At 44.2% G+C, this 22,565-nt stretch overlaps 1 protein-coding gene across 4 annotated transcripts; it reads right to left on the reverse strand.

Moving 5' to 3' along the window:
* Positions 1-1,782: 1,782 nt before the first annotated feature.
* On the reverse strand, positions 1,783-21,996 carry NUTF2 (nuclear transport factor 2). Of its 4 annotated transcripts, XM_018083460.1 has the most exons (6): positions 20,887-21,012; positions 17,426-17,491; positions 15,017-15,141; positions 13,046-13,117; positions 8,861-8,959; positions 1,783-2,327 (listed from the first exon to the last, which is right to left on the reverse strand). In XM_018083460.1, the coding sequence occupies exons 3-6, from the start codon at positions 15,113-15,115 to the stop codon at positions 2,214-2,216; spliced, it is 384 nt and encodes a 127-aa protein (XP_017938949.1). In that variant the 5' UTR covers positions 15,116-15,141; positions 17,426-17,491; positions 20,887-21,012; the 3' UTR covers positions 1,783-2,213. The 4 variants fall into 4 exon arrangements, with proteins under 4 accessions (XP_017938949.1, XP_017938940.1, XP_017938956.1 ...); XM_018083451.2 differs by lacking the exons at positions 17,426-17,491; positions 20,887-21,012 and adding an exon at positions 21,910-21,996; XM_018083467.1 differs by lacking the exon at positions 17,426-17,491.
* Positions 21,997-22,565: the final 569 nt, after the last annotated feature.

Here is a 22,565-nt window from a genome sequence, read left to right on the forward strand (position 1 = left end):
TAAAGCTAATGAGGCTGCCTTACTCCAGGCTTGCTCCATCATTCCACGTGCCTCTGCAACTCTCCCACAACTATCCCACACCCAACCTCTCCTCTTGGCCAAGCATAAGGCAGCACACATGGCAGTTGTTTTGGATGTAGCATATTCCTAATGACTATCAGGATACTTAAAAGCTACATTATTCCTGCCTTTCCCTCCACAGGAACACAACAGGGGTATAAATTCTTTCCTCTACCCAGAGGCTAAGATTTTTTTGCAGAGCACTCATGGTCTGGGCCTCTTCCTGACCAGGTCTGACTGAAACACTGTGGTAGGTTCAAAAAGCAATGAGAGGCTTGAAAGAGAGCTTAGGCTACTTAGGAGAGGGGAACACCACACTGCTGACTCCTGAGCCTGCTGCTGATGTTCTTACAGGCTGAAGGGGTCCACTGGACTCTGAACAGAGATGTATAACAGCTCAAAGCACTGGGAGAAGACTCACAACCACTTCAAGAAAGATATTTGTGATCCCATTTCACACAAAACTAAGGAGAGGGAAAAGTCTGTGTAAGGGTGAACACGGCACTGATCTCAGAGCAGCCTGACAGCCCCTTCCACTGAGCCCAGCCCCCTGGGGAACACTTCAAGCACTCCCAGGAACGGGGGGGATTTGTGTCTCAGCAGAAGTCGGTGCTGTTCAGCTCCCAGTAGCAGCATCTCTCTGCCGAAAGGCGCCCAGACACCCGCCAGCAGCGAGCTCTGGTCCGCCCCGCTCCCTCTCTGTCCCAGCGCAGACCCCCCTCCTGTCCAGGCGGGTCCCCGGGGCAGCCGCGGCCCCACCGCCCCCGGCTGCGTCGGCCGCCACGCTCGGCCCCCTCTCCGGCTTCTCCGCCCGGTGAACCACCGCCCACGCGGGGCCAGGGCCGCCGCCAGGGTCGCCACGCGGAGAAGCGGGCCGTGCCGGCCCAAAGCCCCAGGACAACGGCGGCGGCGGCGCACGCCAGGGGTCCCCGCGGCCGGCCCGTGACCAGCCCTCCATGCCCTGCGCCTCCCGGCCCGGCCTGCGCCCGGCGGCGGGGGTCCGCTTGAGTGTCCCGCAGGTGCGCGTGCGTCCCGATGCGAGTGGGGAGCAGGAGCCATGGGCGGCGCGCCGCCGCCCGCGCCGCCGACACCGCGCTGCCCGGCCCGGCCCCGCGCCCGCGCTTCCGCCTCCGGCCCGCCCTGAGAGCGCCGGGCGGAAAACCGCCGCCCGAGCCGAGCGTTCCCGGCGCGGCGGGCGGGGCCGGCCCGGGCTCCCCCGCCTCCCCGCGGGCCCGGAGCCGCGCCGCCGGTCGGGGACACGGCCCCAGCCCCGAGAGCAGCGCTGCACACACCGGGCACGGCCCAGCCCCAGGGCACAGAGCACGGCCTGCCCAGGGCTGCGGGGCCGGGCACGAACGCCGGGAGGGCAGCACGGGGCTGACTCCGGCGGAGGAAACACGGCGTGAAGGCTGACTGCGGGCTCCGGCACTGCTGTCAGCCCCCTGCCTTACTGCAGGCGTTTGCCTCGGTGGCATGCAACAGCTGAGAAGTAACCCAGTCGCTGTTCAACGCTGAGCTAGAAGTCTCCGTTATGAAAGGTGCTGAGAGGGAGGTGAAAAGGTGTATGACCTGCCTGCAGTCTCTGGTAAAGCTCCAGGCATTGTTCAGCTCCAGGTTCAGTCTGCAAGCATCTCCCCACCAGGCATACACAGGATATCCGCAGCCAGCAGCACCACACACTCCATAGCCAACTCACAGTCCATAGCCAACTCATTAAAACAATTTAAACTTTTAAGAAAATCTCTGTTTTATTGTGTAACGTAGCATTGAAACATCTGAACAAATCAATAACTGGGCTGTACAGGCTGCTGTTTTCATTTCTTTGGGTTATAAGAGCATCTTGTCAGTACATAAACAACAACCTTTTGCATTATAAATTCTTTCCGAGGCATGCTGGTACAACACAAAATTTCTCTTTATCAAATGCAGCTAAGTCTAACTTCCAAACATCATGCACAAGAAACTCATCTAGTGACAATGTAAACTCAGCAGAAGGGCAGGTCACAAGTCTTGCTTGCTCACGCTCTGCAGTGCTGCAGGTTTGTGTATGATATTTGGAATGTTCCGTGAGTGTGAATAATACCAGTTAGGAGGAGAGGAGGAAAACGAAAACAAAACAAAAAAAAAAGCACGGGAGCCTCGGGCTGGGCAGCTCAGCCGAAGTTGTGCAATGCTAGCCTGAACATGTCATTGGTGCAAACCCAGGCATCGTTGATGTTCTTTAATAGAAATATCTGGTGGAACCCCATGATAGGATCTTCGTCAGCCTGTGGAAAGAGAAGGGGGGAAAAAAAAGGTCAAAGCACTCTTTTTTGAGAAATTTATTCCAAAACTCATGATAAGATGACTTAAAGCTGACATTAAGTGACGGCACATGCTGTAAGAGATGTAGAACCTCAGGAGTCACTAATGCCACCAGGGTCTGTTCCAAGGGGCTTTGCAGACAAACACCCAGTGCTCAGTGACACAGAAATCCTGCAGCAACACCCGAATTTGGGGGTTCCTGGAAGACCTGCAGACATGTCACTCCGTGGCTTCACCACACTGACAGAACATGCCTCCCTCAGTGTTAAATCACAAATGCCTTGCCCAGGAATCAAGCTGGTTCAGTTTTTATCTGCTGCATTTGGGTTGATGACAGAAGGGAGTTTCTGTAGAAGTTGGTATTAACGGCATTGCCTGAAATGAGCCAGACAATGCTCTGGGCTTTGAAAGCATTCCCACAGCAGGTACAGCTAGCCAGCAACCTAGTCCATCCCACTTCTGCTGTCTAGGAACAGCTGGAAGGGAGCAAAATATTTGCCAGAGCTGCAACCATGTGTTCTAAGCACAGGGAATCTCTGCAGCAGTGCCTCCACTCCTGCCTCTGACAACATGACTGGGCATTCCAGTGTAGTACCTGGACATTTACAATATTACTACAAAAGCAGAAAATAGTATTAGAGGGAGATCAGTTCTCCCACCTATAATTTATTTACCAGTCTTCTCAGAGGCATCATGCAGGAATTAAATCCTCAAAATAACACAAATGATTCCCAAATCAGTCAGCTGCAAATCACACAATGGGATTTAATCTGAACAGCACACAGGACCAGGCTACAAAACAGTCTTCTGATACTGGCTGCAGCGTGTTCAATTCAGCATTTTTGGAGGATTTTAAGCTTTATTCTTTCAACACATGACTATTCACCTTCAGAAAAGGGGGGAAATGCATAAAAAAGAGCCTTGACAAGCAGCAGCCAGAGCAGCACATGAAACAGGCTGTCAAAGTGCTGAACGTTCATTGGCAGTGCTCTACTATTCACTGAGAACAGCAAGTGAAAATGTGAAGAGCAAAGCAGACTACAAAATAAAACAGGAATTTTACTAAAAAAGAAGTAATATTCACTTATGTGATAAATGGACTGTGAAACAAGTCAGCTTTGAGGAGCAACTTGCAAAGGACCAGAGTCATATCACAGAACAGTAAGTCTGCCAGAGAAGTGGTGGGTTCAAGTGCATGGAAAAGAAGCATTCAGATCCAAAAACCACTGCAAGGATTTCAGTGACAACTGCCCAGGAAGTTAAATGGCACAGATGAAGGGCAGTTTCAGTAAGTGTATGCTAATTCACAGAGGAAAACCAAAAAGGGCTCTAGGTTCACCCCTCAGGAAAGTGATACTGAAATAACGATGGATATTTATTTATTAAACCAGCTGAGTGCCCAAAAGCTGTTAAGGTAAGCACAGGGTTAGCAGTTATTGGGGAAGGAACAGAGAACCAACACCCACATATCAAACATGCATTTCTTATCTTTAAAAAAAAATTAAAATTAAAATGTCAGAAAAGGACAAGAAAAATGATCCAGCTACCAGACAGTTTCCTACTGAAGAAAGTAAATTGAGTACAACCCTGTAGCTTGCAAAAATGTCATCAGCACTGGCATCAGCTGGGCAAGGCAAAAAAATTACTATAAAACCATGAAGGAAACTAGTACAGCCAGAAGTTAAGAAGGCAACAAGTAAGGCCAGAAATATAAGCAAGTCAGTGTTCAAGAGATGAGTGAATGAAAGAAAAATCCTTCAAGCAAGACAAATGTCAACAGAGGAACCGGGCAGCTTGGCTCCTCAGCACACACCTCCCTGAGCATGAGTAAGGAGCCCAGTGTGCACACAAGCAATTAGGCTGGATTAGCCCAGCCCATCTAGTTGATTAGCACCTATAACAGCAGTCGTGCCAATTCTTTCAAGGGAAGTATTATCCTTGCCACATCTGCCCAGAAGAGAGGCTCGGTGTCAGTGCTGCAGAGGTGGCCTGTGCCCTGAAACCTGGGGGTCTGTGCCTTTGGCACCTTCTCCCAGGTATCAAATGTAGCACATCCCAGTACAGCCTCACTGCTGCTTGGGAGTTGGAAGGTTCTCAGCCCTCAGTTGCCCTGTGGTCTCTTCATTGTGGATCACTGAGGCATCTATTACAAGTTGTTTTCACACCAAATTGGACCTTGTCATTACTGACACGAGCAGGTTTTAAAATATGCCTATGGAAAAAAAATACCACCACCAGTCTGGCTTAGTGCAGGTTTCCTCAGTTTCTGATAAGCCTAAGTAGGCTCTGGCAAAAGCACTGTAGCTCTTGGTACTTTGGCTTGAGGAAAATTTCCTCCTTTCTTAAGCAATTCAGGACCAGACACATGAAAAAAAGATTAAAAGGGAATTCTTTCCCAAAACACTTGCTGTAGTAGAGATGGCAAATTCCCATAATGAAGTCAAACATTATTGTTTTCTTTATTCCTTTCATGTTATGTATTCACAGCACAAAAGAGCAGTATACTTGAAAAACAAGGAAAATCCTAGACTGTATTTAAGATAGGGTAAATATTTTATGGTCCATTCCCAAAATTTGGACTATCAAAAATCTTCCCTTGTGTCCAATCCGTATCTCCCAAGTTGTGGTTTCTAACCACTGTCCCTTGTTCCATCATCTGGCACCACCATGAAGAGTTTGCTCTTAGGTTGTTGGAAGTATTCAACTGTTTTCTACCCACATTTCAGGCCGTGCCTCCTCTCCCAGCTCCACAAGCTCTTCAACACCTACAATTCTGGCAGCTTTTCGACCTCTTCCAGTTTTTCTACATCCCTTCTGACCTGGAGGCTCAAAAGAGCCATAGGTCACGTCAGAGTTTTAGATGCAAGACTGCTTTGCAATCCAAATGTAGCTGCACAACTTTCCTCCTCTTGTCTGGTCAGAGACAGTTTTACTCCTTCACCAGCATCCCCAGCAACTGTGGATTGAACTGCAGTGTTGCAACAACCCTCACCTCAAAGGAAAGGCTAATTACTTCAGATTGCAGGTTCTTTCACATGTTAAGCCTCATTTAACAGGCTTTAAGCAATGCTTTAAGTATTCAGCATGCATTACAAAAACATCCAGTGATTTTAATTGCAAATTTCCTTTTCCTTTTAAGACTAGGAAACACCGCATAACAATTAGTTATTCACAATTAATTCTGCAGCAATCACTTCAAAATTCACACTCTGGGGAGAGCCACAGATCTGCCACACGGCTCTGAGAATGCCAAGCCACAGCCATGCTCAAGGGACAGAAGAGAGCACTCCTTACTCAACCAGGACAGCGAGGACTGCATGGAAGACAGGTAAGGCAGAGGGTTAAACGTTGTGGAGGGATAGCCTGAAGACTTCGTTGGTGCACACCCAGGCACCTTGAAAATTTTTCAACAAAAAGGTTTGGTGGAAGCCTAGAACCTGGTCATCATCTGCCTGAGCGTGACAGGAGAAATATGTTACGAGGTGAAGCACAGTGGAGGTACGGGGTGACATTCTGGGGGAACATCAGCAAAGCAGTGTCACACCAAATGGAACTCACTCCTAAAGGCTTAAACCCATCCTTACTCCTCCTAGTTGAAGCAAGCAAGCAGCCCCCAGACAATGAACAGCAATAAAAACCAACAGGATTAGAATAAGTGGATGTATATTTATTATACCTCTTCAAAAGGATAAAAAACCCCCCCAGACATTAACACCTATCTCAGCAACCACTAAAAGAGGATCTTTCATATGTTTACTTAGAAACATGTTTTTTACAGTGAAAGTTTTTGTGCTTTGGTTTATTTCCCCCTCTCCAATGGTTTAAGCAAGAAATACAAGATGTGCCCAGCTTTCTCAGAATGAACAATGTTTCCACTGAACTTTTGGGACTACCAGCAATTCAAGCAACTAATGCCTCAGAAAACCCATTTATATATCATGCCAGGAACGATAACTTAGAAAGGGCATGTTACAGGTATTTCAGCACTATTATTTTCTTGGGTTACTCTATTAAAAGCATTATGTATGCTCCTTCATTACATGAAACAATGCAAGTTTTGAAAAACTGCAGAGGATTAAAAGCATGTGCATTAATTGTCCTGGACTTTGAAGAATTTGGCTCACAGTTCCATGAAAAGGATAACTGAACAGTAAGCAGCAAGCATGGCTTTTCCCTTCAAACTTTGCTACTGATGGTCTTGAAAGTGCCCTTCCTTGTGCAAAATTCTCTAGTTTCCTTATAGACCAACAGATGTGGGCTGAGCAGCTACACCAGTAAGAAGGCGGCTTTAAATAACAACAAGTGTGCAGCTCCCTGTTTGCATGTTAAAGTCTTCCCTGCTCAACTGGAGCTACAGATGAGCCCCTTGTTGCTCTCAGTCACTGTACTGTACATAGCCCAGCACTGAAGTGGCTGTCAACATGTATGAGTTCACACCAGAAGAAGTATTCACTCCATCTGACAGCCAGGTTCACGTGCTGGCAGGTTCATGTTCACATCAGGCTACAGACTGGTACTGATCTTTCATTTGTCCACCTGTATAAGCCTCACACAAGGCAGAAGCATGAAGTTAAAGTTCTAAGTTCACTTTGACTTTCTGGACACCTGTTCAGTGAGAAGCAGCATTCCCAGGGATTATGATGTGATTTTTAAAGCTAAGGTTTGAGACACATGCACGTGAAGGGCAGAAAAATGTTTCCTCTTTTACTAAAAATTCACAAACAAGTTTGGTTTCATCACAGCAACAGGCACACTTTAAGCCAGTATGTTCTTTCCAAATACTTAGATGCACTAACACGTGATCCCTAAATTATTCTGAGTAATTTCAGCACGCTGAAATTATTCAGAGGATAAAACCGGTACATTAGGAAATACCACTCCAACTCATGGTATTTATGGAAAGCTCCTGGACTGCATTTACAATCCCTCTGTATTAATGGATGAGAAAACCCAATAGCTTTAGAAAATCTTTAAGAACTTGGTATCTTGCCAAAGGACTCAACACCAATCACTGTTGCAAGCTGTGATCTGCTTGATGATTATGCAATAACCTTAAAAACATGACTGTGCAAAACCAGGTGCAGATGAGACTGGCCCAAGACATTGGGTCAAAAAGCCTTGGTCATATCAGAATTGTGTGCACACCCAAGAGTAAAGCTGAGATCAGCATGTGTGCCTGCATACCTGCCCTGCCATTCAGTGATTTCCATGGTCACATGTGGCTGTCTTTCCTCTGGGTGTGCATGTGGGACTGAACAACAGGAAAGCTGGAATCCAAATTGCAGCTGGGAAGCAGGAGCAACTTTAATGAGAGCCAAAGCTGCCTATGTTAGGTTTAAAAGTGGATGCAAATACACTGGCCACTGCTCTTCTCAACTGCCCAGCCCAAAACAAAGAGAACAGCTAAGCAAGCAGATTCAAACTTTAAGTCCTACATTTGCTTAGTAAATAGTACAGTGTCAGTGGGAGTTTGAATGCCTTGACACTGGAGGTGTCATTCAGAGTTAACAGGAAAAGGAAATCTAAACAGCTCTTTTAAAACAAACTGGGTTCAGGTAACTCTAAAGACTGGATGGTGTGAGAGGCCTGACTTCACAGCATGGCTGGACCAAACTAACTCTGATGATTTTAACTACTGCTATGTAATTTCATGACTTTAAACAAACATCACCCACCCTGAGCAAGTTCTGCCTACAGCTGACTTTACACACAGGATATTTTTTTTTTGCAGATTCCAGGACAATATCTCTCATTAATAAGCAGTTTAATTAATTTGTGGCCCTGGTATACTGGGAGACAGGGTAAGTTTACACGGCTCAGCAGTATCACTCACACAGCAATACAGTCATCCTTCAGCCTGAAAAATAATCTGATTCTTCACACAATGAATCTGTCACAACACTAAGTGTTTGATCTCAGAGGCAGCATTCCCACTGCTGAATTAGTTTTGACAACAGAGGTACTGGACTGCATTAACACCAGGACTGAATTCTTGTGTCCTGTGACAGCAAAGAAGAAGTGTGGACTCACTGAAGGGTGGTCAGCTAACAACTGAAGTCTGCTACATCAGAGCTCGATGCAAACGTTACAACAAAGAGGATGTTAAACTACACGTGCTTATACTGTCCAAGAACACTTTGATGATGGTTTTAAATGCAACAGAGGGCACTGAAACCTTACTGCATCAGGGTAAGGGAAACAATGATGCCTCTATAACCCACATGGTATTTGTAAGCACAGTAGAAGTCATGGCACTTTGCTGGACAGAACATGTGACTGCCAAATTGCAGGTGGTTTATCTAGTGTGAGATATCTGGAGGGATGAACAGTTTCTTGACAGTCTTGAACAGCAGAAGAATGGTGTCCCAATGAAAACTTACCCATCTTCCTTCCCCACCCACAAGAGCATTTTAATGTTTTCAGAAATCAGATGATTCAGAATCCTGCAAAAATCTAAGACATAAGCACTTGTTAGCCTGTAATGGAAAGAGTTTACCTTAAGCTGTCCCACTACCATACTGAGTATACAGCTGTCAGGTGTAGGCTGGTGGTCTTGTGCTGTGATGCTGTGTTGTATTTTTTGGAAAGGGAGGCTCTGCAATGAAAAGAGATCAAAATAAGGAAATGTACAGTAATTTAATGATTTAACTTACAAAACAAAGATTGAGCAAACTCAAGTTATGCAGTGTTAAGTCTATTGTAGCAGTACTGCACAGAGAGTTGTTGCAAATGAGGGCACTACTTATGCTGGGTCAATTGTAACAGTTGTGTTTTTCAAGCACCAAGAGAGGAAATAATGTTACCATACATAGTAAATGGAACCTTTTCCTACTCTAACTGCACTGCCTGAAGGGCTTCAGATCAGCTGTAAGCTCAAAGTTCATACGATGAAGGCACAAACCTCTGCTCTGAACAGTGTTAAAAGATTTTATCATCTAATACTTGAGGTTTACCAGAGAACTTCGAATTTGCTTCTTTGTTAAAGTGGCTATGAATGGAAAGGAAAAGTGGACAAGCCAGAACCAGTATTCCAGACTTGAAATCCACAATTCACCTTTCCCCTTTTTAATTTCCTTGATGCTCAGGTAGCCAATGTCAGTATGTTTGGAGTTATGTGTGCAAGGAACACATCTTGTGGACACTTAGACCACGTCCACATTCCGACCATGGACAATTCTAAGTGGTGAACAGCAAATATCTGGGGGGTCTCGGAGTTCTGTCACACAAATGCAACTTTGGCATTGCTCTCCCAAGAGCTGCCTTACTGCCAGATGCTTTAGGGGCAGTTCAGCATGGATGGGGTTCTGGGTGACCATGTGGCTGATGCCCAGAGCCCAGGCACTGCACAGGATGGCAGCACATGGTCATTCAAACCTCAGGTGGCACTTGGATGCCTTTGCTGCATTCCCCTCATTTAAAAACAGGTCAAAGAAGACCCAAACATGTACTTTGACAAGTTCTGCATTTCCCTCTAGTGGAAGGAGCCTCAAAGATGTCCTAGAAGGCCAAGGTGGAGACTGTCACAGATGTGAAGTACAGTCTTGGCTCTACAAGCATAAGGCTCTAGGAATAATTCCAGGAAGCTAAATCTTTGGATAATAGAGAACACAGAAACTGTGGAAGGATCAGGGCCTGAGGAAGCAAATGAGGTGTGCAGAGAAGCCCTCACTGTTCAAGAACACCCTTTATTAAAGCTTGTGGTGTCTCTGCCTGGCTGAGAGTACAATCCCAACCAACTAGGAAGTGCAAAGCGGGCCAACTGGTTTGTAATATGGGACAGACATTTAGTAACAACCAAAAAAAAAAAAATCCAGAGCAGTCTTATCTACTGATGACCAACAGACTATTTTCCAGGGTCACCATCCCAAAACTGAATGTGCAATGTGCCCACACAGCCTGCACAAGCATAGCCTGGGACATTGCACCATCTTCCTTATAAAAAAGAGTACTACAAAGCCCAGCCCCATCTCAGCACAGCAGCTTCTTGTTGAACAAGTCCTGCAAAAAGACCCCTTTAAAAGGCAGAGGGATGAAGAGGAATGAATGTAATTGTGTCCAGAATCCAGCTTTCAGTGTGACAAGAGAGGCAAGACTGGGGAGACAAAACAGGGAGGAAGGAAAGCCTTTGGAATCAAGAGCTCTGCAAAACTGTGACAAGAAACCAAAGACTAGGCTGGGTAAGACAGTGCCTGTTTCAAGTACCCGATTCCACAGGACAAGAGGAAACAGCCTTAAGCTACACAAGGGGAGGTTCAGGTTGGACATCAGGAAGAATTTCTTCACTGAAGGGGTGGTTCAGCATTGGAACAGGCTGCCCAGGGAAGTGATGGAGCCACCATCCCTGGAAGTGTTCAAGAAACAACTGGACATGGGACTTAGTGCTGTGGTTTATTTAACAAGGTAGTGTTCAGTTCAAGGTCTTTTACAACCTTAATGATTCTATTACTGTTCCCTTCAGAGAAAAGAACCCCAAGCAGCTGGCCAGGCTAGTGAGCTACTCATGATGTGCTGGGGGAAATCCCAGTGGAAAGAGTAGGAAAGTAGCTGACAGGAAAGTTCATTAATTTTTAGGATAAGCAGAGGGTATTTCAAAAGGATGGCTGCTTATGGACATCCATCTACACTGGAGAGGAGGATTTTGTGATATGAAAAGTACAAATAAATGTGTCTAAAAAGCATGAAGTCACACAACAACCAAGGCTTTTAGCATCCTCTGACACTACAGTTTGACTGGGCTCTCACTAGCAAAACGATGAAATCGTCCTTGAAGTCACACAAGAGAAATTATGCAAGAATAAAGCTGAGTAGCATAAACTCACTCCTAGCAACAAGGCTACCTGTCTCACCTTCTTCCTTGGTCCAGTATGTTCACAGAACTACATGATTATTATCTCAAATGGTAAATCAAGTTGCCCATAATTAGCACAGGCACTGTAAGTGAAACAAGCCCAGCACCAGTTAGGACACAAGGAACAAGTGTCACCTCCCACAGTGTAACAAGGTACAGGTCTGCCAGTGCTGGCAGAGCAATGCCCACACAACCCTCCCCTGCTGTATTAGTAGACTGAAAAGGTGCCGTAGCATTGCTGCTACACAGCAAAGAATTTGACGTAAAAGAAAACGCCACCTGTTTGTGCTTACATCGATTCACCAGCCAGGCCCTGAGGGACACAGGACTGCAGAAAGCAAAAGAATTTCAGTGTCACACTTTCAGGGATCTGCTCAGCTGACTAAGCAGCTCCAGAAGCACAGAGTAGGTGAGCACATGAAGCTGAAACAGCAAAGGGAGCCCAGGCAGCTCAGTGCTGGCAGAGGAATGCTGGGCGACATCAGTCACAGTAAGCTGATACAGCCCCGTAACGAGTTGGGGCAGTGGAAGGGCACAGTAACTTCACTGCACTTCTTCCTTACTTTAAGCAGATGAATACAAGTCAGAAAAAGTTTCCCTAAAGCAAAGCAGTGTGTCTTCACTCACCAGTTAAGACTGCGGCAGGCACATAAATCCAGAAAGTCCAACTTGCACCACAGACAGGGAAGGTAAAGATGAGCAATGCTGTGGTGGGAAAGGGGCTGGATCTGCACTGGGCTGGATCCAAGGCAGCAGTCAGACACTGTGGCCAAGCAAATGCTTAGCTGGTTGGGTATCTAAATGGCTGCTAGCCCAGAAGTCTAAAGAACACTGAGTACGCAAACAAACAACTCTGGAGCTTGAGTATCTCCTCACCTCCAAGCGAGCAGTTGCAAGCTGTGCTATTTCTGAGGTGTGTGGCCTTCTCAAAGGCAAGACAGGCACCTAAAACACAGACCTGAGCTCAAACCTTGGTCTTCACAGTTAAAGATGCCTTGGATGAAAGGAGTGATTCCATAAGACAGGAGCAGTAGCTGTGCAACAAGACGAGTGTCAAGTTACACTGATTTTTCTTCTCAGTGTTAAGTACGTCTGTCTGAAATACCATGCTCTGAGCAGACTGTCTGATGACCTAAAAAGCATGTCCTTCACGTATCTTGAAAGAGAAACAAACTTCCTAGTCTCATGACAGCTTGTAAGTACACCCAGTTTTATAACAGAAGCATGAATTTACTCAGGAAGATAAAACTTCTCCAAGTTTAACTAAATGAACATAGAATTCCAGTGTCCTCTCACTTGCTGAAGAGGAAACACATGTTGCAAAGTCCTGAACCATACCTGCTCATATCTGAACTGCTGACAAATCTGCATTGAGGATAAGTCAGCTTCTCCACTACAGAACTTATTTGCAGTTTACGTATCAGAAAACAAGTTGTTCCTTGCAGTTATGTGTCTAGTCTTTATCACAGACAGATCCAAGTAACAGGCTTGCTATTGCTTCTTCCTTGGCATGCCTTAAAAGAGCAAAGACACCTTTCATTCCTCTAGATCAGAGGCAGCTTATGCATTAGACCTTTTAAAAAAGAATAAATCAGTAATGTCAAATACAATTGCAGTCACAAAATAACCTTGCAAACTATGGAGTTAATTAAAACTCCACCATTAGAGTCACCAATGGAACACCCCACTATGTAGCATTAATTCACAACATTTGGAAGATCAAAGTTGGAAGCACAAGTTCCTTATTCAAGACTAACTCAGATTTTCAGAAGCAATTATCTTATAGTCTTCAGAACTGTTTCCCAAAACATTCAGTAAGGTTTACAGACTTACAGTGAGTTTTTCAACAATGGCTGCTTTGCCCTGGAACTGCTGTCCTTCCCACGTAAGGCATGATGCATCAATCTGGGGGGGAAAGAAACAAAGTCAGCAACCTGCTCAGGTAACTCTCAAGCAATCCTGGTAAGAGGCTTTGTTTATTTAGGATATAGCCTTAGAATCCAGTTATTTGAAAACCACCTCAGAGGGAGATAGGAAGAAACCACCAAGAGCAACTGAAAAAGTTTGGAACAATCAACTAGAACCTAAATAGACTACATTTCATTATCATGGTCCTACCTGCAAAAAAGTTCCTGCCTTTGGATCAAAGTTAGCTTTTAGAAGAAAATCCAAAGGATACAAAAAAAATCCTATGGACACAAAGTCAAGCATGTGGAGAGAGAAAAATATATGAAGAAAACTGACTAAATGAGTTGCACCACAAGGGTGGTATTCCAACTCACCTAACTCAAACAATTCACAGCAAAAGTGACTGGCCACATCCCTGCCTGGGATAGGTGACAAAAGCTTGATTGACTTGGATTACACCAGTAAAAGTAAGCTGAATCTTGTGATGGAAGTAGTGATACAGGAATACAAACCAAATCCAAGAGCTCCCTGCTGCATTCCTGTATGCTACAAAATTTGTTTGCTCCTACAGCGTGTCTGAAGGCAAAAAGCTCATTGTTAAAAGCCCAGTTCTGCAAAATCTCCCCAAATTTAGACAAATTGTGAATTTGGTGCATTTTAGCCACACAGAATGGGGTCCCATTCTCTCTTCATAGTTAGGAACTCCACAAAGCAATACATATCAGTGACCTCCATAACTGTCCTCCCAAATACATGTGCACAGGTCTCTCCATGAAAGGCAGAAAGACTCTAAGGTTGAAAAAAAGGCCAGGAGTTCGTAGTGTGGAAGGACATGTCTCCAGGAATTTAAATTAGTCTTCTGAGGACTGAATGTATTTTGGTAACAACGTGACAAACTGCTAAGAGCCTTCATATTTAGAGCTGTGGCTTTAACAGAGGTTGCTTGGTTTTCTTCCTTTACAGGCTCTGTACACAACTTCTCAGGCAAAATAAAGCAACAATCTGGCAGGTGGCAAGAACACAACAATGCCCAGAGCAAATGCTATCAGTGCTGCTGGATACTGCTGAGGTATAAGGAGAGGTGTCAGAGGGTGTTTAACAGTTCAATCCTGAAGAGCTTGCAGAAACTCAACTCATTCAGGAGATGAAAAACCAGTCAGAAAAACAGGATATGCTACTAGAAGACCTGTAAGACTTGAGTGTCTTCCTGAAACACTTCAGCCACCCAGCAGCATTCCTCACCATCAGTAATCAACTCCACACACAGAGCACTCTGCATGCTCTGGAGGAATCCTCCCCCAAAAGGTGCTGTTCCATGCCTTTGTTAGTTACAGTCTTTAATCACAAATCTCCTTTGTGCCAGATAAGAAGCAAAAATAAAAAAAATCTGATTTTTGAGGAAATTTAAATTAGATTTAGATTTATTTAACAAATTATACATTTTTTAAACTGGATTCAAGACTTAATAGAGCGTGAGATCCAAGAAACACCTGAAAGAACCGCTAAACACAGGGTAGGACTTAAATTACATCCCAGTTCAAGAGGGATCCAAGCAAATCCATGGCTGTAAATAATGGCAGACTGAGGCCAGAATGTTTGCTTTTACAGAGCATTTCATCAGAGGATCATCACCAACCCCCTCCAATACAAGCCACTGTCTACAGCCAAACAGGGCTTTTATGAGTCTGACTGCCTACAAGGCAAACAAAGCTTAAAGGAGAAATGAAACATAAATTAAAAAAAATATAAAAAAATGTTGGGTGTGATTGCACTGACTGACATTCTGGAGTCAGGATAAAACCCACTATCCAACCATTTGTATTCTCACACCCCAAAACAGAGAAACACGGACAGATAATGGGACGGAGCCCCAGCCCCCCTTCTGTAGATACTTACATATATTGCTCCTAACTGAGTCCTGTCTGCATCAAAAAGCTGGTAGTAATGTTGTATGAAGCTGGACCCAATCTGCTCCCAGATAGGCTTGTCTCCCATTCTGAATCCTCACCCAGAGCCAGTGACTGGGAAACAAACAAACAACCAACAAAATCATCAGAAGGATCACAGGAATAAGCGTAACACTTGGCTCAAGTATTAGCACTGGCAAACACAAATCCTGTCAGCTGGCCTGAATTTTTCTTTGGGATAAGTAGGGCAAATCTCACCTCTGTATCCTAGACTTTTGTAAATAAAAAAGTCTCGGATACCGAATGGTTTAGTTCCTTATTACAGCATTTGGTTTGTGGTGCTATTTCAGTGTGAGGTCACATCTCAGGTATAAAAGTGGAGAAGGAGAACAAAAATGAGTGTTACCACCTTGGCTTCATATACCACCTTATCTTCACATAGTGCAGAAGTTACACCACCTGAAAAAGCTGGCAAGCACTTGCTGTTTCGACTTGACCTGTTAATATGGATTGTCTGCAAGTGGCTTTACACCAACTGATTCATCTATTTAGCTCCTCTATTTCACCATCCACAGGTCCATCTAAGAGTCCTTTCAATGGCACCTAACAGGAGTTAATTCACTAGCTCATTGCTTAACACAATGCTTCTGCCCATCCTCTTCTATCCTGTCACTGAGGCTGGAGTACACTCCCTGTTTATGTTTGAACCTGTAGTAACTTCCAGACACGGACCATGATTTTTCACAGTGGTGAAAATCTGCAGCTCCCACTGAAGCTGCTGGAAGCTCGGAGGCATCCCACACTTCTGAACACGAGTCCCTCTATTCTAGAGGGATTAAACACACAGGATGCACAGCAGTCTACACAGACCCAGCCTACAAACCATCACACACCATCAGCACAGATGATGGCTTTACTACACCACTGCATTTTTCAAGAAAGCAAATTCATTTTTATTTATCCTGATTTCTCTCTGAAAGAATGAAGAATTGTGCTAAAATTCAAAGCACAAAAATCCTGCATTCAAAACCCACTACATTATATTTTAAGATCTGAGTTTACTTCATGCAAACTATATTTGCTCAACATCAAGATCTGCCAGCCACCAGTCCCCCTCTGTAATCCCTGACCAGGAATCCTGGAGCTACAGGTTTGAATTGCACTGCCAAGTCTAAAAGGCATGAAATTCTGTTTTAGGACATAGGACATGACAGTTATTTTGGTTTCCTTTAGATGTCAATTACTTACACACTTGTTTCAGATTTGACAAATTTCTAAGAGAAGCAAAATACACATTCCCAAGATATTCACAGAGGATATTCCCAGGCCTAGTTTTCTGTGCATAGTTGGACAAGAAAGCTCTTTTTGTATTTCAGGCCTTTGGCTGTCTGAGCTCTACTCATACAAATAGGAACTGAAATGGATTCAGACTCCTGGCTGGAAGTTTTAAGGTTACATAAATTTGGCCAGACTTATAGAAGAGTAAATCTCTTTTAATGGATCCATGGCATAACAGCAGGTAGCATCCATGTTTTCAGGGTTCTAGGATTTAGGTTTGATGCCTGCTGTTCCCAGTCTAGTCCTGTGAGTACCCAGAGTTGTGTCATTCGGGATGGTCGTGGGGGAGCTGACAATCAGCACAGCTGAAAATCATCCTGATTCACTTTTTATGGACCATCAAAGATTCAACTTCAACCCATGAACTCACATCACTACTGGGCATCATTCCTAAACATTCAAGTGCAAGTCTAGTTGACAGTATTAATGCTCAACAGTCAAACATCTAACACTGAAATGAAGTCGTGGACAGCAAGAAAACCACCAGGTTATTCTCCTGGAGCTAAAGCAAGTGAGCTATTGCTAAATTAAATTTCCCCACACACATGATGTTTATTCACCCTGAACAGTTCACTGTACCATCATGCAAACCCAAGATCAAGCTTTACACTAGCACTGCACCTCATTTAGTTCCTCAAGGCACAAGAGCCTCACTCAAGCACCAGATGCCTCCTGTTCAATCCTAAAACTGTGAGAAAGCCTTAGAGACTGCAAGGAATGAAGGAATTTATATTTTAAATATGGAAAGTAGAACCACGGTGTCTAAATCCAAAGATTAGCATGCCAGCTTGCTATCTCCTCCTAAAAACATATCTGTGTTTTGATAGGTAATATTCTATTAAATAAATAAAAAACCAGCATAAATTAGAAGAGTTATAATGTTGATTTTGTCAGAAATGAGAACAAGCTAAAAAATGTGGCTGAAATTAATGATCTTTGACTAATTTTTTTTCTGTTTGTTTGTTACAACCTTACTCTTTCCTGTGCCATTCATATATGGTTTTGCTGAACACTCTCTCTCCCTGGAAAGGTTTTTTATTTTCCTCTTCTGATTCATCACCTTTTCCTCCACACTGTCTTGTGTTTTCTGCCTGTCGTTACAGGTCTAAGAAGCTTAGAGATGTACCTAAAGAAAGAACAAGATGGGAATGATCTGTGTCATCAAGCCCAGTCCCTTTCAGTGAGACACAACCCATGCAAGATTGTATTGATACACTTATCAGTACAATGTTTTAATGAGATAAATGTAATATAAAAGGCTTTTAAGATCTGTTGGAAAGCCAGGAGGACTGCACATGTTCTGATGTTGTCAAACACCAGGACAACACAGAATTGCTTCAGTCATCCAGCTAAATCTGTCCATGGTTCACTCAAAGTCTGGTTACAGAGACAAGAATATTCAGTTAATATAAAGCCAGACAGAAGTTGCAATAACCTAGAAAGCATGTAAGATGTGGCACACCTGTTCTTTTAAAGGCACCTGCTGAAAGCTACTACTGTGTATGTGTAAGATATTCCACCTTAATTCCCCATGGAAAAGGAGATAATTTGCTTAAGACAACTAATTTTCTTGCCTGTCACTTCAAACCAAACCTCCCTCCTCACATCCACTTAAGAACATCACAGTCCATTTGATTAACAGCTTCTTCACAAAAGCAGAGCAGGAAAGCTGAGCTACCAACACAAAGGTGCAATACTTTAACTCACATTATTCACTCGATTTCTTGGAATCTGCTCATACTGGAGAGTTTATCCCCACCCCAAAAAACACCCAGCAGTCAGTGATGAAGCTGAAACCCAGTACAGTGCACAAAAACTGCAGCTCCCAGCAACTCTTGTCTTCAACAGGTACCTGCTGACACTGCAGAACTGGGACTGTTGCTTTGCAGGGGACTTTTGCACAGTGACACCTAAATCAAATTTTCCAATACCTTTGACAGGCCACACACTGACACATCAAGTGTAAGTTCCATCCCTCTACTCACCCCTTGCTATGATTCCTACAAATCCCATCCTACAAGGTATCACATCCCAAGTATCTGCTCTGGCACGTGGCAGATGGCACCAATACCAGGTGAAGCTGCAGGACCCAGCCAAGAGCAGCACCAAGGAGGAAAATGCATCAGGGTATGAGACAGAGGAAGCCTAGAAGGGAACAGAGGCTTCACAAGGGCCACGAGTGACCTGGAATAAAACTAGGGTTACACTGGCCTTGGGTAGAAGATTTTCTGTCCACAAAATCCAAAAATACAGCATCTTTTCCACTGCCTGCCCCAGCTTCAGTGTTCCTGTCTACAGTCATCCCTCTTCCTGCCTTAGCTCTGAGTGTAAGAGATTAGCACAAGCACACCAACACTGCCCATAACTCCTAAGGGAAACACAGTCCTTAGGAGACCCATTGCTGCCACAGGTTTGGATAAAACCTCTGGATAAAACCTCTCCCTATTGCTTCCTTCACAAGCAGGAAACCATGAAACAATCTGCAGATGATTCTCTGTCAGCTTGCTGCAGCACAAAGTCCATCTTTCTGTTCAAGTGGCAACACCAGAAGTGCAACTTAAAGAAAAGCACTTTTTTACTTGGAAGCAGTGGTCACCTGCCAACAGACAGACTGCCTTCTCTGAAACACATAAGCACCAGTGACATTTGGAGGAGGTGGGTTACTGTCACATTCCTGCAATATGGAGAAAGAACAAAAAATTGCTTCAACCAGCAGTTATGCTTTAATGCATTATCAGACCTGGACATATGTAAGCTTGCTCCTATCAGTTAAAAAAAAATTAACTCATTCTGAATTGGAGCATGGCAAGCCTGCACTTTTTAAAGAATACTACGTTTTCTGAAAAAGTCAACAAAAACTAGTGTGCACAGTAGTAGAATATAAACTGCTAAATAAAACACAGGTGGTCTGCCAGGGATTGCCACATTTAAAAAGCAGGCTGTATTCAAAGAATCAATGAACAACCATCACAGGCAAATAAAGTCAATAAAGTCTTTCTAGTCTGCAACACATCAAGGAAAAAACCACTGAATTTAAAGAGGAAAAACCTCAAACCAATACATTCTAATATGTTAGTAGAGCAAATTGCCTTCTATTATTCAGTTATGACTATATTTATTTTGCAGGTAATCCCAGCATAAATAAACCATGCTCCCTGGATATGTAAGCTGGCCCTACACACCACTTCACCGAAGTTAAACTCAAGCTTGTTTTCTGGAAGATCTGAGAATCAGTGTAATGAGAGAGCACAAACACAGCCTTTAAGCAGGTGCTGCTGGTCCAGGAGTACATGGGAATTCACAACAAACGTGGTTCAGACCATCAGTTGCTGCACCCTTCACTACTGATTAACAGGAGCAAATAAGGACAAGTTGTTTCAGTTCCTGATACTCTTGCAATTTTACTACCACGCAGATATTTTAGGTTGCTCAGATTAAGGAGTGAGCAGTGTTTAGACTGTGGTAAAAAAACTAAAACAGCAAGCAGCTTTAGACTATTTTTCCTTCAGTCTCTTTTCTGTTTCCACTAAAACTTGCAAAGACAGGAGTGTCTCCAGCGCTTTCTAGGAACACAATGGACCCAGCATCACAGGACCAGTTAATCTCTCAAGCAGGTCACCTATTCAACTCCACCAACACTTGATAACAGATCATCCCCTTAGCAAAGGATACACACCCAACAGGAGAAGCTATGCAAATGATCACAGAATAATGCAGGTTGTAAGGGACCTCCTCCAGCTCAAAGCAGACAAACCCGTTCCACTGCCTGACCACCCTCATGCAGAGGGCAGCTCTCCCATGTCCAATCCAAATCCCTTCTGTTCCAATTTAAGCCCCTTGTGTGCTGTTCTCCCATGGGTACCACTGTGAAAAGCCTGGCTCCACTCTCCTGATAACAGCCTGACAGAGATGGGGCTGGGATGAAGCTGCTCCAGCCTTCTCTAGACTAAACAAGCCCATGCCAGGCAGAACACGCAGTGACACAGGGATGGAGAACCACTGGAACTCACCGAGGGACGTCATGAATCATCAACCATTTATCTTCAACACGTTGTACCTCTGTCTGACAAATGCCAATTCATGGTCAGTCTTTGAAAACTTATGAAATTTCCAGTTGAAGAGCAAATTGATGCATTCAGAGACAGAAGGAAAGAAGTGCTTCTCTCAGGTATTTTCACAATCATCTCCACAGGAGCTGACTGATCCATGGGGGCAAACCCTCTGCAAACTACAGCTCCAGGCCAATCAGAAACCATTGATTTCAACAGAGACCTCCACTGCTATGAGCTGTGCTGTGCAAGAAATTACATTACTCTAAATACACTTTTAGATCTAAAAATAATGAAGTCTAGATAAGTGAACAGCAAGAGGATGGGAAGGGAGAAGGGTGAAGAAAGAATCACAAGGTGACAAAGTGCAGATTATTTCCTTCTGGGAAATACATGTACTTCCCCCTTCTTAGTCTTTTTATTCCTCTATTCCAACTTCATTAAAACAAATTAATGTGGGAATTATGCCAACCTGAAGTATTTTTTTTTTGGTTAGAGACACCAGCAAGTGTAAGGCCACTGGTACACAAACCACATGGGGAGGACTCTGGGAAAGCTTTCACTGTGCCTGCAGCTTGATGCTCATCCTAACTGCAACCTGACAACACAAGAGTCACAGTCAGTCAGGACAATTTTCAAACATCCAGACATATATTACACATAACTGGAGAGGAAGACAGAATGTCCTGTTGTTAAGCAAAAGCCACAATGCTGCACATCTGCCTTTTTTGCACAGTACTTTTCAAGCAAGCAAAAAACTGAATTCAAGTTTACAAGGCTGAACTTCCCGAGCCACATTTCCTTTCCCAGGGATGAATCCAAGACTGCTCAGACTGTTCTGGGGAATCAGAAGGGAGAACTGCTACATCGTGTTTTTCTTTACCTTACAGACACAGTAACAAAACATTATCCCCAAAAACTGCCACAATGTCTCAGAGTTTTAAAACAACCAAAAAGAATTACTGCTACCAGCTATTAGTACATATTGCAACTCCTACACAAACCATAATCTACTCTTGCAATAACTAGATAACCCTATTATTAACAGGGACAAAAGAAATCCCAGCAGAGAGAACTGCAGAAAGTTGTTACCATTTGCATTTTTCTAAAGACCTGAACAAACACAGATGTTAAGCAAATACATTTCAAATCATCTAGCAAATAACTTGCAAGCATCTAGACATGAAACAATTATTAGGATCCCAGTGGGAAAATAGTTAAACAGTCCCAAAGAGAGCCCAAATATCACCAAAATTTAAATGAGATGAGGCTTTTCACTACATACAGTAATTTTGCTACTTCTATGTGGAGATCTGTGAAATGCCTTTTTTTTGTTGCTGCTAAAACAAAACTCAAAGTCACAACACACAAACTTTGCTTGAACACAACTCCTCGAGAAGCCAAAAGAGTACCAACTTGAGAAGGCAGCTGATTAAGGAATCAGATTTAACTTTCAAGCAACAGTTCTGCAACCAGTTCCTGTTCAAGCATTCACCTGGGCTTTTTTTCCAGCTCAACTGCAATACAGTGTGTCCAACTCTAAAAGATACAATTACACCGGAAATTATGGACTTCAAATGAGCTGAAGCATTAGAACAGCCTGCCTCAGACAGGAAGTTAAACTTGGGATTGCAAGAACGGTGTCTTGGACGCTTAAATGTCTTCAGAAAGCCCTGTCATATTAACTGAATGCAACACACCGTCCTTGCTACTGGAGACCTTTGCAGGTTTTGATTGTTTTTAAAGTTAAAAAGTGACAACAGCCAGAGGGGTGAAGAAAAAAATTATCTCCTGTAGAACATACTGGAAACTGGCAACTCAAAGTGAAAAACTAGACGGCTGCAGCAGATCACTGAGCACATGCACTTTGCTAGTTTTACTCCAAGGAAGCACGAACCCTTCGCTTCCAATGTGACAAAGGCTCAGCCGGGTCAGGTAACCTCGGTCCTCGCACAACCTTCTGGCAAGACACAAAACAGCAAGAACATCAAAAAACCCACTCCGAGCACGAGCACACCCTCTGGGCTACACAAACCACGTCCTCGCAGCTCCCGGCTCAGCCCCTCTACCCCTGCTCCCTGCGATACCGAGCCAAAGCAAGGCAAGGCAGCGGCACCGGCGGGCGCCAGGCCGAGGAGAAGCCCCGGTGGC

The sequence above is a fragment of the Manacus vitellinus genome, unplaced genomic scaffold (genome assembly GCF_001715985.3).
Source record: "Manacus vitellinus isolate BGI_N305 unplaced genomic scaffold, ASM171598v3 scaffold_10_pilon, whole genome shotgun sequence".
In the NCBI taxonomy this organism is placed as follows: domain Eukaryota; kingdom Metazoa; phylum Chordata; class Aves; order Passeriformes; family Pipridae; genus Manacus; species Manacus vitellinus.

What these genes read in the sequence shown, in the direction of transcription:
- NUTF2 (XM_018083451.2), bottom strand. Translation starts at nt 15,115, where the DNA reads ATGGGAGACAAGCCTATCTGGGAGCAGATTGGGTCCAGCTTCATACAA. An exon ending in CCATTGTTGAAAAACTCACT is followed by an intron (nt 8,960 to 13,045) that starts GTAAGTCTGTAA and finishes TTTTCATTGCAG; the next exon opens with AGCCTCCCTTTCCAAAAAAT. An exon ending in TGGTAGTGGGACAGCTTAAG is followed by an intron (nt 2,328 to 8,860) that starts GTAAACTCTTTC and finishes CTCTTTCCACAG; the next exon opens with GCTGACGAAGATCCTATCAT.